General features: G+C 44.6%; 1 protein-coding gene across 2 annotated transcripts; it reads left to right on the top strand.

The window, feature by feature from the left end:
* Positions 1 to 12,367: 12,367 nt before the first annotated feature.
* On the top strand, positions 12,368 to 14,031 carry zgc:153981 (dual specificity protein phosphatase family protein). 2 transcript variants are annotated; one of them, XM_029671933.2, is made up of 3 exons: positions 12,368 to 12,575; positions 13,039 to 13,256; positions 13,403 to 14,031. In XM_029671933.2, exons 1-3 carry the CDS (start codon positions 12,454 to 12,456, stop codon positions 13,612 to 13,614), a joined length of 552 nt encoding a protein of 183 aa, XP_029527793.1. In that variant the 5' UTR covers positions 12,368 to 12,453; the 3' UTR covers positions 13,615 to 14,031. The 2 variants fall into 2 exon arrangements, with proteins under 2 accessions (XP_029527793.1, XP_064878893.1); XM_065022821.1 differs by having other exon boundaries at positions 12,456 to 12,575; positions 13,047 to 13,256.
* The last annotated feature ends 695 nt before the right edge of the window (positions 14,032 to 14,726 follow it).

The raw sequence follows: 14,726 nt of genomic DNA, 5'->3' as shown, positions 1-14,726 counted from the left end.
CAAGACAAGGCCCAAATTCCAGTCATCAACCTGAAGAAAAGATGGACGAAAAGGTGGAGGGCGGGGTGCAATGTAAGAATTCGCCAACGAGTAGGTAACCTCCACTACCCTCCGTATTATTGGCCAACGTGCAATCATTGGTAAACAAGCAGGACGATTTACGATTTAGACAACATGACATTTAAAACTGTAATATCTTATTTACATTTACATTTAAGTCATTTTAGCAGACGCTCTTATCCAGAGCGACTTACAAATTGGTGCGTTCACCTTAAGACATCCAGTGGAACAGCCACTTTACAATAGTGCATCTAAATCTTTTAAGGGGGGGGTGAGAAGGATTACTTTATCCTATCCTAGGTATTCCTGAAAGAGGTGGGGTTTCAGGTGTCTCCGGAAGGTGGTGATTGACTCCGCTGTCCTGGCGTCGTGAGGGAGTTTGTTCCACCATTGGGGGGCCAGAGCAGCGAACAGTTTTGACTGGGCTGCGCGGGAACTGTACTTCCTCAGTGGTAGGGAGGCGAGCAGGCCAGAGGTGGATGAACGCAGTGCCCTTGTTTGGGTGTAGGGCCTGATCAGAGCCTGGAGGTACTGAGGTGCCGTTCCCCTCACAGCTCCGTAGGCAAGCACCATGGTCTTGTAGCGGATGCGAGCTTCAACTGGAAGCCAGTGGAGAGAGCGGAGGAGCGGGGTGACGTGAGAGAACTTGGGAAGGTTGAACACCAGACGGGCTGCGGCGTTCTGGATGAGTTGTAGGGGTTTAATGGCACAGGCAGGGAACCCAGCCAACAGCGAGTTGCAGTAATCCAGACGGGAGATGACAAGTGCCTGGATTAGGACCTGCGCTGCTTCCTGTGTGAGGCAGGGTCGTACTCTGGGATGTTGTAGAGCATGAACCTACAAGAACGGGCCACCGCCTTGATGTTAGTTGAGAACGACAGGGTGTTGTCCAGGATCACGCCAAGGTTCTTAGCGCTCTGGGAGGAGGACACAATGGAGTTGTCAACCGTGATGGCGAGATCATGGAACGGGCAGTCCTTCCCCGGGAGGAAGAGCAGCTCCGTCTTGCCGAGGTTCAGCTTGAGGTGGTGATCCGTCATCCACACTGATATGTCTGCCAGACATGCAGAGATGCGATTCGCCACCTGGTCATCAGAAGGGGGAAAGGAGAAGATTAATTGTGTGTCGTCTGCATAGCAATGATAGGAGAGACCATGTGAGGTTATGACAGAGCCAAGTGACTTGGTGTATAGCGAGAATAGGAGAGGGCCTAGAACAGAGCCCTGGGGGACACCAGTGGTGAGAGCGCGTGGTGAGGAGACAGATTCTCGCCACGCCACCTGGTAGGAGCGACCTGTCAGGTAGGACGCAATCCAAGCGTGGGCCGCGCCGGAGATGCCCAACTCGGAGAGGGTGGAGAGGAGGATCTGATGGTTCACAGTATCGAAGGCAGCCGATAGGTCTAGAAGGATGAGAGCAGAGGAGAGAGAGTTAGCTTTAGCAGTGCGGAGGGCCTCCGTGATACAGAGAAGAGCAGTCTCAGTTGAATGACTAGTCTTGAAACCTGACTGATTTGGATCAAGAAGGTCATTCTGAGAGAGATAGCGGGAGAGCTGGCCAAGGACAGCACGTTCAAGAGTTTGAGAGAAAAGAAGGGATACTGGTCTGTATACTGATCTTATGTTTCAGAGATGTGGCTGAACAACGACACGGATAATATAGAGCTGGCTGGCTTCTCCATGCATCGGCAGCACAGAGCAGCTACGTCTGGGGCGGGGGTGTGTGTCTGTTTGTCAATAACTGCTGGTGCGCGATGTCTAATATTAAAGAAGTCTCATGATATTGCTCGCCTGAGGTAGAATACCTCATAATAAGCTGTAGACCACACTATCTACCAAGAGAGTTTTCATCTATATTATTCGTAGCCTTCTATTTACCACCACAAACCGATGCTGGCAGTAAGACCGCACTTAACAATCTGTATAAGCCCATAAGCAAGCAAGAAAATGCTCACCCAGAAGCAGGGCTCGTATTTGCCGGGGATTTTAATGCAAGCAAACTTAAATCCATTTTACATAATTTCCACAAGCATGTCACATGTGCAACCAGAGGAAAAAAACTCTAGACCACATTTACTCCACACAGAGACGCATACAAAATTCTCCCTCGCCCTCCATTTGGTAAATCTGACCATAATTCTATCCTCCTGATTCCTGCTTACAAGCAAAAACTAAAGCAGGAAGTACCAGTGACTCGCTCAATATGGAGTGGTCCAATGATGTGAATGCTAGGACTGTTTTGCTTGCACAGACTGGAATATGTTTCGGGATTCAGGCCAACATTCACAAAGCCGCGTGGCCAGACGGATTACCAGGACGTGCACTCAAAGCATGCGAGGACCAACTGGCAAGAGTCTTCACTGACCGAGTCTGTAATACCTATATGTTTCAAACAGACCACCATATTCCCTGTGCCCAACAAAGCGAAGGTAACCTGCATAAATGATTCCCGACCGTAGCACTCACGTCGGTAGCCATGAAGTGCTTTGAAAGGCTGGTCAATGCTCACATAAACACCATAATGCTGGAAACCCTAGATCCACTCCAATTCGCATAGCGCCCTAACAGATCCACAGATTATGCCATCTCAATCGCACTCCACACTGCCTTTTCCCACCTGGACAAAAAGAACACCTACGTGAGAATGCTGTTCATTGACTACAGCTCAGCGTTCAACACCATAGTGCCCGCAAAGCGCATCACTAAGGTAAGGACCCTGGGTCTAAACCCCTCCCTCTGCAACTGGATCCTGGACTTCGCGACAGGCCGCCCCCAGGTGGTAAGGGTAGGCAACAACACATTACTGACGATAATAGCAGACGATATTGCCACTGATATTTGCCACATATTCAATTTAAGTCTACTAGAGAGCGTGTGCCCTCAGGCCGGGAGGAAAGCTAAAGTCAATCCACTACCCAAGAATAGTAAAGTTCCCTTTACTGGCTCAAATAGCCAACCAATCAGCCTGTTACCAACCCTTAGTAAACTTCCGGAAAAAATTGTGTTTGACCAGATACAATGCTATTTTACAGTAAACAAATTTACAACAGAATTTCAGCATGCGGGGCGGCAGGGTAGCCTAGTGGTTAGAGCGTTGGACTAGTAACCGAAAGGTTGCAAGTTCATATTCCTGAGCTGACAAGGTACAAATCTGTCGTTCTGCCCCTGAACAGGAAGTTAACCCACTGTCCCTAGGTCGTCATTGAAAATAAGAATTTGTTCTTAACTGACTTGCCCAGTTAAATAAAGGTAAAATAAAACATAAAAAAATAAATGCTTATAGGGAAGGACACTCAACAAGCACAGCACTTACATAAATGACTGAGAGAAATTAATGATAAAATGATTGTGGGGGCTGTCTTGTTAGACTTCAGTACAGCTTTTGACATGATTGATCATAGTCTGCGGCTGGAAAACCTATGTGTTATGGATTTACTCCCCCTGCCATAATGTGTATAAAGAGTTACTTGTCTAACAGAACACAGAGGGTGTTCTTTAATGGAAGCCTATCAAATATAATCCAGTTAGAATCAGGAATTCCCCAGGGTAGCTGTTTAGGCCCCTTGCTTTTTTCAATTTTTACTAACGACATTGACTTTGAGTAAAGCCAGAGTTGATATGTATGCGGATGACTCAACACTATACACGTTAGCTACTACAGCAACTGAAATGACTTCTACACTCACCCACTCTGAAACTGCAGTTAGTTTCATAGTGTGTGGCAAGGAATAAGTTAGCCCTAAATATTTCTAAAACTAAAAGCATTGTATTTGGAATAAAACACTCACTAAACCTCAACTAAATCCTGTAATAAATCATGTGGAAATTGAGCAAGTTGAGATGACTAAATTGCTTGGAGTAACACTAGATTGTAAACTGTCATGGTCAAAACATATTGATGCTGTAGTAGCTAAGATGGGGAGAAGTCTGTCTATAATAAAGCGATGCTCTGCCTTCTTAACAACACTGTCAACAAGGCAGGTCCTACAGGCCCTAGTTTTGTCGCACATTGACTACTGTTTAGTCGTGTGGTCAGGTGCCAAAAGAAAATTGCAATTGGCTTAGAACAGGGAGCACAGCTGGCCTTTGGATGTACAGAGAGCTAATATTAATAATATCCATGTCAATCTCTCCTCGCTACTTTTATTTATGAGGTATTGACATGTTGAATGCACCGAGCTGTCTGTCTAAACTACTGGAACACAGCTCAGACACCCATGCATACCCCACAAGATATGCCACAAGGTCTCACTGTCCCCAAGTCCAGAACAGACTATGGGAGGCACACAGTACTACATAGAGCCATGACTACATGGAACTCTATTCCACATCAAGTAACTGACACAAGCAGTAAAATTAGATTTAAAAAACACATTAAAAACACCTTATGGAAGAGCGGGGACTGTGAAGCAACACAAACATTGGCACTGAAAGATTAGTGGAATCTGTGTGGGTTGCTGGACAGGTAGGATGACTGACAGTGAAGGTGAACAGGTGGTCACGTGTCAGGTGACAGAGGAATGGATGAGACTGAGGCAGGAATTCCTTTAACCATAAAGTGGTATATTTACTGAGTAGTCTGTGCTGCATCACAAAGGAAACATGTATCCAACCAAATTCATAATCAAAGATCAATGGTTATACAATCTATAATCCCCATTATCAAAGTCAATCAGTTAGCAAACAATGAAGTTTCTCATTTCACGCTTTCAATTGTCTTCATGTGTACATATAATTAATTTCAATACATATGAACCATATCAAGTGCATAATTGGCCTATGAGGATCCGTAGGGCCGTGATCATTGACAATTCACATTATACAATATGTTTGAAGCATGCGCTCCAAGCCACGCTCCACGGTAATAACTATAAACAATAACTGATCGCAACCGGATCGCAACAGATAGTTCAGATGAAAGGTAGAGTCGGTGGACTTACGTGGATTCATGGACGCACAGAACTTCTGGATCAGATGGAGTTAAGGAAGAGAAAGCAGCGAGATCAGGCGATGGCAATTTCCTCCTTTTATGGAGTTGAGATCTGTCGGACATTTCCACCTGACCTAATTAAAGCGCCCCTGGCCCAGCTGAGTAAATGGCAATGAATTAAAGGATTATTCCACCAACTCCATGGGCCTTTTCTACAGGCACAGACACATGTACACACACACACACACACACACACACACACACACACACACACACACACACACACACACACACACACACACACACACACACACACACACACACACACACGGTAACATACGCACTATACATACTGTTATGTTCTTATTTTTCAGAGTAAATAACCCACGGACACTAGAGAAGCTTTAACCAAGCTTATTCTTCCCAAAGGTTCTGTAAAGCTGAAATCAGACAGCAAAACATTTCAGACATCAGTTTATATACATCCCACTTAAGACACTCCTCTTTCTCTCCAATCCTTACATTTTATTGCTCTACAGAAAGCTAACAAAGAGGGTAACAGGATTCCAAACATTTATTACTCTCTTAAGAGAATCTGTCCTCACCTCCTGACCTCAACCCCTCTCATCTAATACACAGATGTCCATCTGTCTTCCCTATATCAACCCATGGCTCTCCTCTCCTCCATCAAACACATTCCAAAGCCTTCTGTCTTTCTTCAGAGAACCATTAACTTCTAACATAACACCCAGTCTCTTTCATTTCCTATCATTAATTTAATATCTCAATGTTCAATGTTTAGCCAATTCCAACAATTCCAACACATGGATTTAATACTGTAAATATGTGGTAGTGGTGAAGTAGGGGCCTGAGGGCACACAGTATGTTGTGAAATCTGTGAATATATTGTAATGTTTTAAAATTGTATGAACTGTCTTAATTTTGCTGGACCCCGCTGCTTTTGCAGCAGCTAATGGGGATCCATAATAAATTCAAATACAAATACATCTGCCACGCTTATCCTTATCAACACTAGGGCCCCTCAGGGGTGCGTGCTTAGTCTACTCCTGTACTCCCTGTTCATCCACGACTGCGTGGCCACGCATGACTCCAACACCATCATTAAGTTTGCTGACAACACAACTAACTAACAACGATGATACATTCCATAGGTAGGAGGTCAGACACCTGGCCATGTGGTGCCAGGACAACAACCTCTCCCTCAACGTGAGCAAGACAAAGGAGCTGATCATGGACTATAGGAAAAGGAGGGCCCAGGCCCCCATTAACATCGACAGGGCTGAAGTGGAGCTGGTCGAGAGTTTCAAGTACTTTGGTGTCCACATCACCAATGAACTATCATGGTCCAAACACACCAAGACAGTTGTGAAGAGGGCACGAAAACACCTTTCCCCCTCAGGAGATTTAAAAGATTTGGCATGGGTCCCCAGATCCTTAAAAAGTTATACCGCTGCACCATCGAGAGCATCCTGACCGATTGCATCACCAACTGGTATGGCAACTGCTCGGCATCTGAACGTAAGGCGCTACAGAGGGTAATGCATGCGGCCCAGTACATCACTTGGGCCAAGCTTCCTGACATACCAGGCGGTGTCAGAGGAAGGCCCAAAAATGGTCAAAGACTCCAGTCTCCCAAGTCATAGACTGTTCTTTCTGCTACCGCACAGCAAGCTGTACCGGAGCACCAAGTCTAGGACTTCACAGCTTCTACACCAAAGCCATAAGACTGCTGAACAATTCATCAACTGGGCACCCCTGTCTGTTTACACTGCTGCTACTCGCTGTTTATTATCTATGCATAGTCACTTTACAAATTACCTCGACTAACCTGTACCCCTGCACATTGACTCGGGTACCGGTACCCTCTGTATGTAGCCTCGTTATTGTTATGCCATTTTCTTGTGTTACTTCTTGATTTTATAATTTTAAAAAAACTTTAGTTTATTTAGAAAATATTTCTTAACTCTATTTCTTGAACTGCATTATTGGTTAAAGGCTTGTAAATAAGCATTTCACGATAAGTTCTACACCGAAGACGTGGATGTTGATTATGGCAGCCCTCCACCTCTCTGATTCAGAGGGGTTGGGTTAAATGTGGAAGACACATTTCAGTTGAACGCATTCATTTGCACAACTGACTAGGTATCCCCCTTTCCCTTTCCTTACCTGTTGTATTCGGCGCATGTGACAAATAACATTTGATTTGGATTGATAATTGGACTCATTCTGTCATTTCTTGAATTCTTCTTTAGATTTTTGATTGTGTATAAAAATAAAAAATCCTTTATTTAACTAGGCAAGTCAGTTAAGAACAAATTCTATTTACATTGATGGCCTACCCCGGCCAAACCCGGAACAATTGTGCACCGCCCTATGGAACTCCCAATCACAGCCGGATGTGGATATCATGGATTTGAACCAGGGACTGTAGTGACACCTCTTGTGTAAACAGGTGTTTATTTCACCTTCGCAGAATGCAGGAATCGTGGTCACAGGCAGGGAATGGTCATACACAGGTAGGCAAACAGGCAGGTGAATCAAAACTAGGACTGAAGGCTATAACTGGTTCTCACAAACGAGCTAGGAAAAGGCTTAGTGGAGTCAAAACTAACAATACCTCACAAAGGCACAAACAGAATGAACTGAACTAAATAAGGAGCTGATGAGACCAGGAGAGTAACTAACACAGGTGAAATTTTTATTTATTTATTTTTATTTCACCTTTATTTAACCAGGTAGGCTAGTTGAGAACAAGTTCTCATTTGCAACTGCGACCTGGCCAAGATAAAGCATAGCAGTGTGAACAGACAACACAGAGTTACACATGGAGTAAACAATTAACAAGTCAATAACACAGTAGAAAAAAAGGGGGAGTCTATATACAATGTGTGCAAAAGGCATGAGGTAGGCGAGTAATTACAATTTTGCAGATTAACACTGGAGTGATAAATGATCAGATGGTCATGTACAGGTAGAGATATTGGTGTGCAAAAGAGCAGAAAAGTAAATAAATAAAACAGTATGGGGATGAGGTAGGTGAAAATGGGTGGGCTATTTACCAATAGACTATGTACAGCTGCAGCGATCGGTTAGCTGCTCAGATAGCTGATGTTTGAAGTTGGTGAGGGAGATAAAAGTCTCCAACTTCAGCGATTTTTGCAATTCGTTCCAGTCACAGGCAGCAGAGTACTGGAACGAAAGGCGGCCGAATGAGGTGTTGGCTTTAGGGATGATCAATGAGATACACCTGCTGGAGCGCGTGCTACGGATGGGTGTTGCCATCGTGACCAGTGAACTGAGATAAGGCGGAGCTTTACCTAGCATGGACTTGTAGATGACCTGGAGCCAGTGGGTCTGGCGACGAATATGTAGCGAGGGCCAGCCGACTAGAGCATACAAGTCGCAGTGGTGGGTGGTATAAGGTGCTTTAGTGACAAAACGGATGGCACTGTGATAGACTGCATCCAGTTTGCTGAGTAGAGTGTTGGAAGCCATTTTGTAGATGACATTGCCGAATTCGAGGATCGGTAGGATAGTCAGTTTTACTAGGGTAAGCTTGGTGGCGTGAGTGAAGGAGACTTTGTTGCGGAATAGAAAGCCGACTCTTGATTTGATTTTCGATTGGAGATGTTTGATATGAGTCTGGAAGGAGAGTTTGCAGTCTAGCCAGACACCTAGGTACTTATAGATGTCCACATATTCAAATCAATGAACAAAAATGAAAGACAGGGCTATGTTCAAGAACACAAAGAAACAGGGCTACATTCAAGAATACAACAAAACAGAACACAAGGTTGACTAAGAAAATAAATACAGAACCTTACATACGTGACCAATAAACTTTGATTTAATTTGACCAAGTATGTTTGGATGTGGAGTGTGTGATGGTGTGTTGTGTGTGTCAGCTGGGTGATTCCACGCCAGGGGAGCAGAACAGATCTGTGGTATCTCAGATTTTTCTGGCTATAAACTTCATTGGAAGGAAGGATGTTTGACAGGATTTAAACATTTGTATCACAAACCACTTTTGGGAAAATCATTATGAAAGTGGCAATTTGAGCCCCTTAAGGCCTAAAAAATATTTGGGGGTATTGCTTAGCTACATGATAGGTATGGGCTGTGTGTAAGTGTGTGCATGCGTGCGTGTGACTGGTGTGTCACTGTGTGTATGCTATTGTGTTCACTAGGCAAGGTCTGCTGCGTTGGTCCGAGCCTTCCTCACGATCCAAGCCAGCCACATACCACCTTGCATCCCACTGATGGCTTGCTTCTGAAGCTATGCAGGATTGGTCCTGTTTGGTCCCTGGATGGGAGACCAGATGCTGCTTGAAGTGGTATTGGAGGGCCCCAGGGCAGTGATTGGGGATGTTGCCCTGTGTAGGGTGACCTCTTTTGGATGGGATGTTAAACGGGTGTCCTGACTCTGTGTGTTCACTAAAAGATCCCATGGCACTTATCGTAAGAGTAGGGGTGTTAAGCCTGGTATCCTTGCTAAATTTCCTAGTCTGGCCCTCATGCCATCATGGTCACCTAATCATCCCCAGCTTCCGATTGGCTAATTTCCTCTCCCCTGTAACTATTCCCCAGGTTGTTGCTGTAAATGGGAATGTGTTCTCAGTCAACTTACCTGGTAAAATAAGGGTAAAAAAAAACATACATCAAATCAAATCAAATTTTATTTGTCACATACACATGGTTAGCAGATGTTAATGCGAGTGTAGCGAAATGCTTGTGCTTCTAGTTCCGACAATGCAGTAATAACCAACAAGTAATCTAACTAACAATTCCAAAACTACTGTCTTATACACAGTGTAAGGGGATAAAGAATATGTACATAAGGATATATGAATGAGTGATGGTACAGGGCAGCATACAGTAGATGGTATCGAGTACAGTATATACATATGAGATGAGTATGTAGACAAAGTAAACAAAGTGGCATAGTTAAAGTGGCTAGTGATACATGTATTACATAAGGATGCAGTCGATGATATAGAGTACAGTATATACGTAAGCATATGAGATGAATAATGTAGGGTAAGTAACATTATATAAGGTAGCATTGTTTAAAGTGGCTAGTGATATATTTACATAATTTCCCATCAATTCCCATTATTAAAGTGGCTGGAGTTGGGTCAGTGTCAATGTCAGTGTGTTGGCAGCAGCCACTCAATGTTAGTGGTGGCTGTTTACCAGTCTGATGGCCTTGAGATAGAAGCTGTTTTTCAGTCTCTCGGTCCCAGCTTTGATGCACCTGTACTGACCTCGCCTTCTGGATGATAGCGGGGTGAACAGGCAGTGGCTCGGGTGGTTGATGTCCTTGATGATCTTTATGGCCTTCCTGTAACATCGGGTGGTGTAGGTGTCCTGGAGGGCAGGTAGTTTGCCCCCGGTGATGCGTTGTGCAGACCTCACTACCCTCTGGAGAGCCTTACGGTTGAGGGCGGAGCAGTTGCCGTACCAGGCGGTGATACAGCCCGCCAGGATGCTCTCGATTGTGCATCTGTAGAAGTTTGTGAGTGCTTTTGGTGACAAGCCGAATTTCTTCAGCCTCCTGAGGTTTCTGAGCCTTCTTCACGACGCTGTCTGTGTGAGTGGACCAATTCAGTTTGTCTGTGATGTGTATGCCGAGGAACTTCAAACTTGCTACCCTCTCCACTACTGTTCCATCGATGTGGATAGGGGGGTGTTCCCTCTGCTGTTTCCTGAAGTCCACAATCATCTCCTTAGTTTTGTTGACGTTGAGTGTGAGGTTATTTTCCTGACACCACACTCCGAGGGCCCTCACCTCCTCCCTGTAGGCCGTCTCATCGTTGTTGGTAATCAAGCCTACCACTGTTGTGTCGTCCGCAAACATCCTCTCATGGCAGCAGAAACAACGTGTCTTCCCCAATAAAATATTTCTAATGCAGATCATTAACCTGGAGTACAGGTACAGAAAACACACACTCACACAAATTATAAACAACGTGTAAGTACATCAAAGCTGGGACAGAGAGGTTGAAAAACAGCTCTATCTCAAGGCCATCAGACTGCTAAATAGCAATCACTAACTCAGAGAGGCTGTTGCCTACATTGAGACCCAATCACTGGCCACTTTAATAAATGGATCACTTTAATAATGTTTACATATCTTACATTACTTATCTCATATGTTTATACTGTATTTTATACCATCTATTGCACCTTGCCTATGTTGCTCGGCCATCGCTCATCCATATATTTATATGTACATGTTCTCATTCACCCCTTTAGATGTGTGTGTGTTAGGTAGTTGTTGGGGAATTGTTAGATTACTTGTTAGATATTACTGCACTGCCGGAACTAGAAACACAAGCATTTCGCTACTCTCGCATTAACGTCTGATAACCATGTGTATGTGACCAATAACATTTAATTTAATTTGATTTGACACAAACACACACCTCCTTTCCCCCTCCATTCCTCCCTCCTGTCATCTGATGACCTTAGCTGTGATGTAATGCCTGTTACATCACTCTCTTTCTTTCTTTGCCTTTGTTAATCCATCTGTATCCTATCTCAATTTCCATTCCTTATTTTTCTACCCCGTATTGTAGTCCTGGTACCATCCCTACGGTGATGCATGGTGGTGGCAGCATCATGCTGGGGGGGATGTTTTTCAGCGACAGGGATTGGGAGACTGGTCAGGGTCATGGGAAAGATAATCGGAGCAAAGTTCCAGAGCACTCAGGACCTCAGACTGGGGCGAAGGTTCACCTTCCAACAGGACAACAGCTATAAGCACATAGCCAAGACAACGCAGGAGTGGCTTTGAGACAAGTCTCTGAACGTCCTTGAGTGGCCCAGGCAGTGCCCGGACTTGAACCCGATCGAACGTCTCTGGAGAGACCAGAAAATAACTATGCAGCGACGCTCCCCATCCAACCTGACAGAACTTGAGAGGATCTGCAGAGAAGAATGGGAGAAACTCCCCAAATACAGGTGTGCCAAGCTTGTAGCGGCATACCCAAGAATACTTGAGGATGTAATCGCTGCCAAAGGTGCTTCAACAAAGTACTGAGTAAAGGGTCTGAATACTTATGTATTTTATTTTTTTATTTTTATTGTTAACAAATTTGAAAACATTTCTGAACATGGTTATCGCTTTGTTAAAATGGGGTATTGTGTGTAGATTGATGAGTAAATGCGCTTTCCGAATGCACTGTATATATAGAGAGGGAGAGACTGAAAGAGAGAGAGAGGCAGACTGAGAAAGAAACAGAGAGAAAGAAAGAACAGGCTGAACCCAGAGCTAAATCGGTGGACAACCAGCAGCCACCTGCTTATGTCCCTCACACACCTACCCCCACCCCCATACACACACACACACACACACACACCCTCGCCTGCTGGAGTTGGTCACACACGGCCAGAGGGCTGCAGTAGTTGAGTCAGTCAAGGTAGTTCCACTGTCTAGGGAGAATGTCAAAGGGAGAGCAGCAAGACCTGGTGGCTATTAAAGAACTAGAGTCAATCCTGGAGTCCTGCAAGCTTGAACTGACACCACTAGATGAGGTCTGGCCTAATCTCTACATCGGAAACGTGTAAGTTTTTGTTTTCTTTTCAAAATTCCCTTACCCCTGCCCCTGGGTTGGATGGGTTTTAGAAATACGGCAATAGAGATAATAATAGATTAAATATATTGGATCCCCCTATCCAATCCTTTTGGTTCTACAGAGGTATGAGTAAGAGCTAAAAAGTGGAGGCTAAGGGTCAGAGGCTAGAGGTTGATTTGGAATTCAGCATTTCAAGTTCCTATAGTGGACTCTATTGCCCTATTGAACTCTGCTGAACACTACTAAACCTTACAGAACACTGTTGAACACATACTGAACATGGAATTACTGAATATTGCTCTCATTTTTTTGTCTAAATCTTGTCTATATTATTCCAGGCTGTTCACTGATTAATCCGTTCTCTGCATGTTATTTCTGTTCAAACAGTTATGCAATCTCACATTTCACACTTCTCTCTCCCCATATATTTCACCCTCTGTTTTTCCCTTAGGGCCATAGCTCAGAACAGGGGTGCATTAAAGAAGCTTGGCATCACACACATCCTGAACGCAGCTCACTGTAAGCAGGGCAGCATCGGTGACCAGGATTACTATGGAAACACCTGTGTGTACTGTGGCTTCCCTACAGAAGACTCATCCCATTTTGACCTCAGCCAGTACTTTAAACCTGCAGCTGACTTCATACACAAGGCCCTGAAGACTAAAGATGGTAGGGGCACTTTAATGCAGGTGTTTACTTCTGTATAGTTAATTTAAGACTGTCTCTAGGGACATTTGAGTTCCTTCATCAAACTCTGCCTCTCCCTTCATTCCCTCCTTTTCTCTTTATTCCCACACTTTCTCTATCCTCTCCAGGGAAGGTGTTGGTGCATTGCATCATGGGTATAAGTCGTTCCGCCACGCTGGTGCTGGCGTTCCTGATGATGCACTGTCGTCTGCCGCTTCGCACCGCGCTCAAACATGTGACCCAGCGACGCGCCATCTACCCCAACAGACATTTCCTGTCACTACTGCTCACCCTCGACACACAGCTCACACGCAAGAGGAGACTATGTCCTCTTCTCTGACAGTCCTTCTTTCATCCCTCTCTCCTCCCATCCCTCGCTCGTCTCACCTCATATCTATCTATCCATCTCACACACAATCCTTTATACTGGTTGAAAATATGTAGTTGTAGGACGTTTACAGTAGGTACAAACTGGTATTAAAGCACAGCATGTTGTATATACTGTATGTTGTATATACACAGCATGTTGTATATACCATATAATGCGGTAGCAGGATTCCATGGAGATAATGTCGATGCTCAATGCCTTTTAAAATCAAAAATATCTAAAGAATTTGAACTTTTCAACATCCCGGTGTTAGCCAGTGGTGATAGTTGAACCTGCTGTGAGTTGTGCAGCTGAGCATTGTCTCCTGGGAATCTATCAGTTGAAACACTAATAATGAGATTACACAATTAAAAAGGTACTTTTTTTCCAGTTTGGTGTCTGTTTTATTACTTTCAGATGTCTATTACAACTATGGTATGAACAATAACTCCTCTACATTTTGAAGTGTCAGCTGTCCAGTAAATTCTGGAGGATGTTTTCGTCATTGGTGAGAAGGTTTGGAATTACAAAGGGTTAAAAATGGAAACTAACTGCAGGTGTGTGTGGGAAGAGGAGCAGACACAGTGAGAGGAGGGACTATGCTGCCTGTCAAAAGTAAGTTGACTTGGATCAGAGGGGAAAGACGTTTTATTTGAAATTGTTGACCTGACCAGATTGTTTTCTGCTCTGCTCTGGTTTAGCTGTCACTGTGACACACACCTCCTCTCCAGACTGTGTCAGCATGTCTCTGAGGGAGCGGTGATGTGAGTGTCCGTCTGCCTGAGCGGTTGGAGATCCTGCTAGCCAACCAACGGCCCACCGGCCACCTCAACCGCTACATCGGCAACCAGTAGGCACACACACACACACACACACACACACACACACACACACACACACACACACACACACTGGTCTCTGCCCCTGCAGTGGTCTGTCAGCCAACCAAGAGAAAACATTCCATCTGTCAGAGTTGTGTCAGATCTTATGGCCCAACCTCTACATCGGAGTGTGTGTGTGTGTGTGTGTGTGTGTGTGTAGAATTATAGTTTATAGAACAGTATGTAATATGCAGGGCTGTGGCT

The sequence above is a fragment of the Oncorhynchus nerka genome, linkage group LG10, assembly GCF_034236695.1.
Source record: "Oncorhynchus nerka isolate Pitt River linkage group LG10, Oner_Uvic_2.0, whole genome shotgun sequence".
NCBI classification, from domain to species: Eukaryota; Metazoa; Chordata; class Actinopteri; order Salmoniformes; family Salmonidae; genus Oncorhynchus; species Oncorhynchus nerka.
The sequence above is the reverse complement of the archived record's forward strand: the minus strand, read 5'-3'. Positions and strand labels throughout refer to the sequence as shown.

Excerpts from the sequence above, each read along its gene's own strand:
- zgc:153981 (XM_029671933.2), top strand. The coding sequence starts at position 12,454 with ATGTCAAAGGGAGAGCAGCAAGACCTGGTGGCTATTAAAGAACTAGAG. Across the intron at positions 12,576-13,038 it reads AATCTCTACATCGGAAACGT|GGCCATAGCTCAGAACAGGG; the intron begins GTAAGTTTTTGT and ends TTTTTCCCTTAG. Across the intron at positions 13,257-13,402 it reads GGCCCTGAAGACTAAAGATG|GGAAGGTGTTGGTGCATTGC; the intron begins GTAGGGGCACTT and ends TATCCTCTCCAG.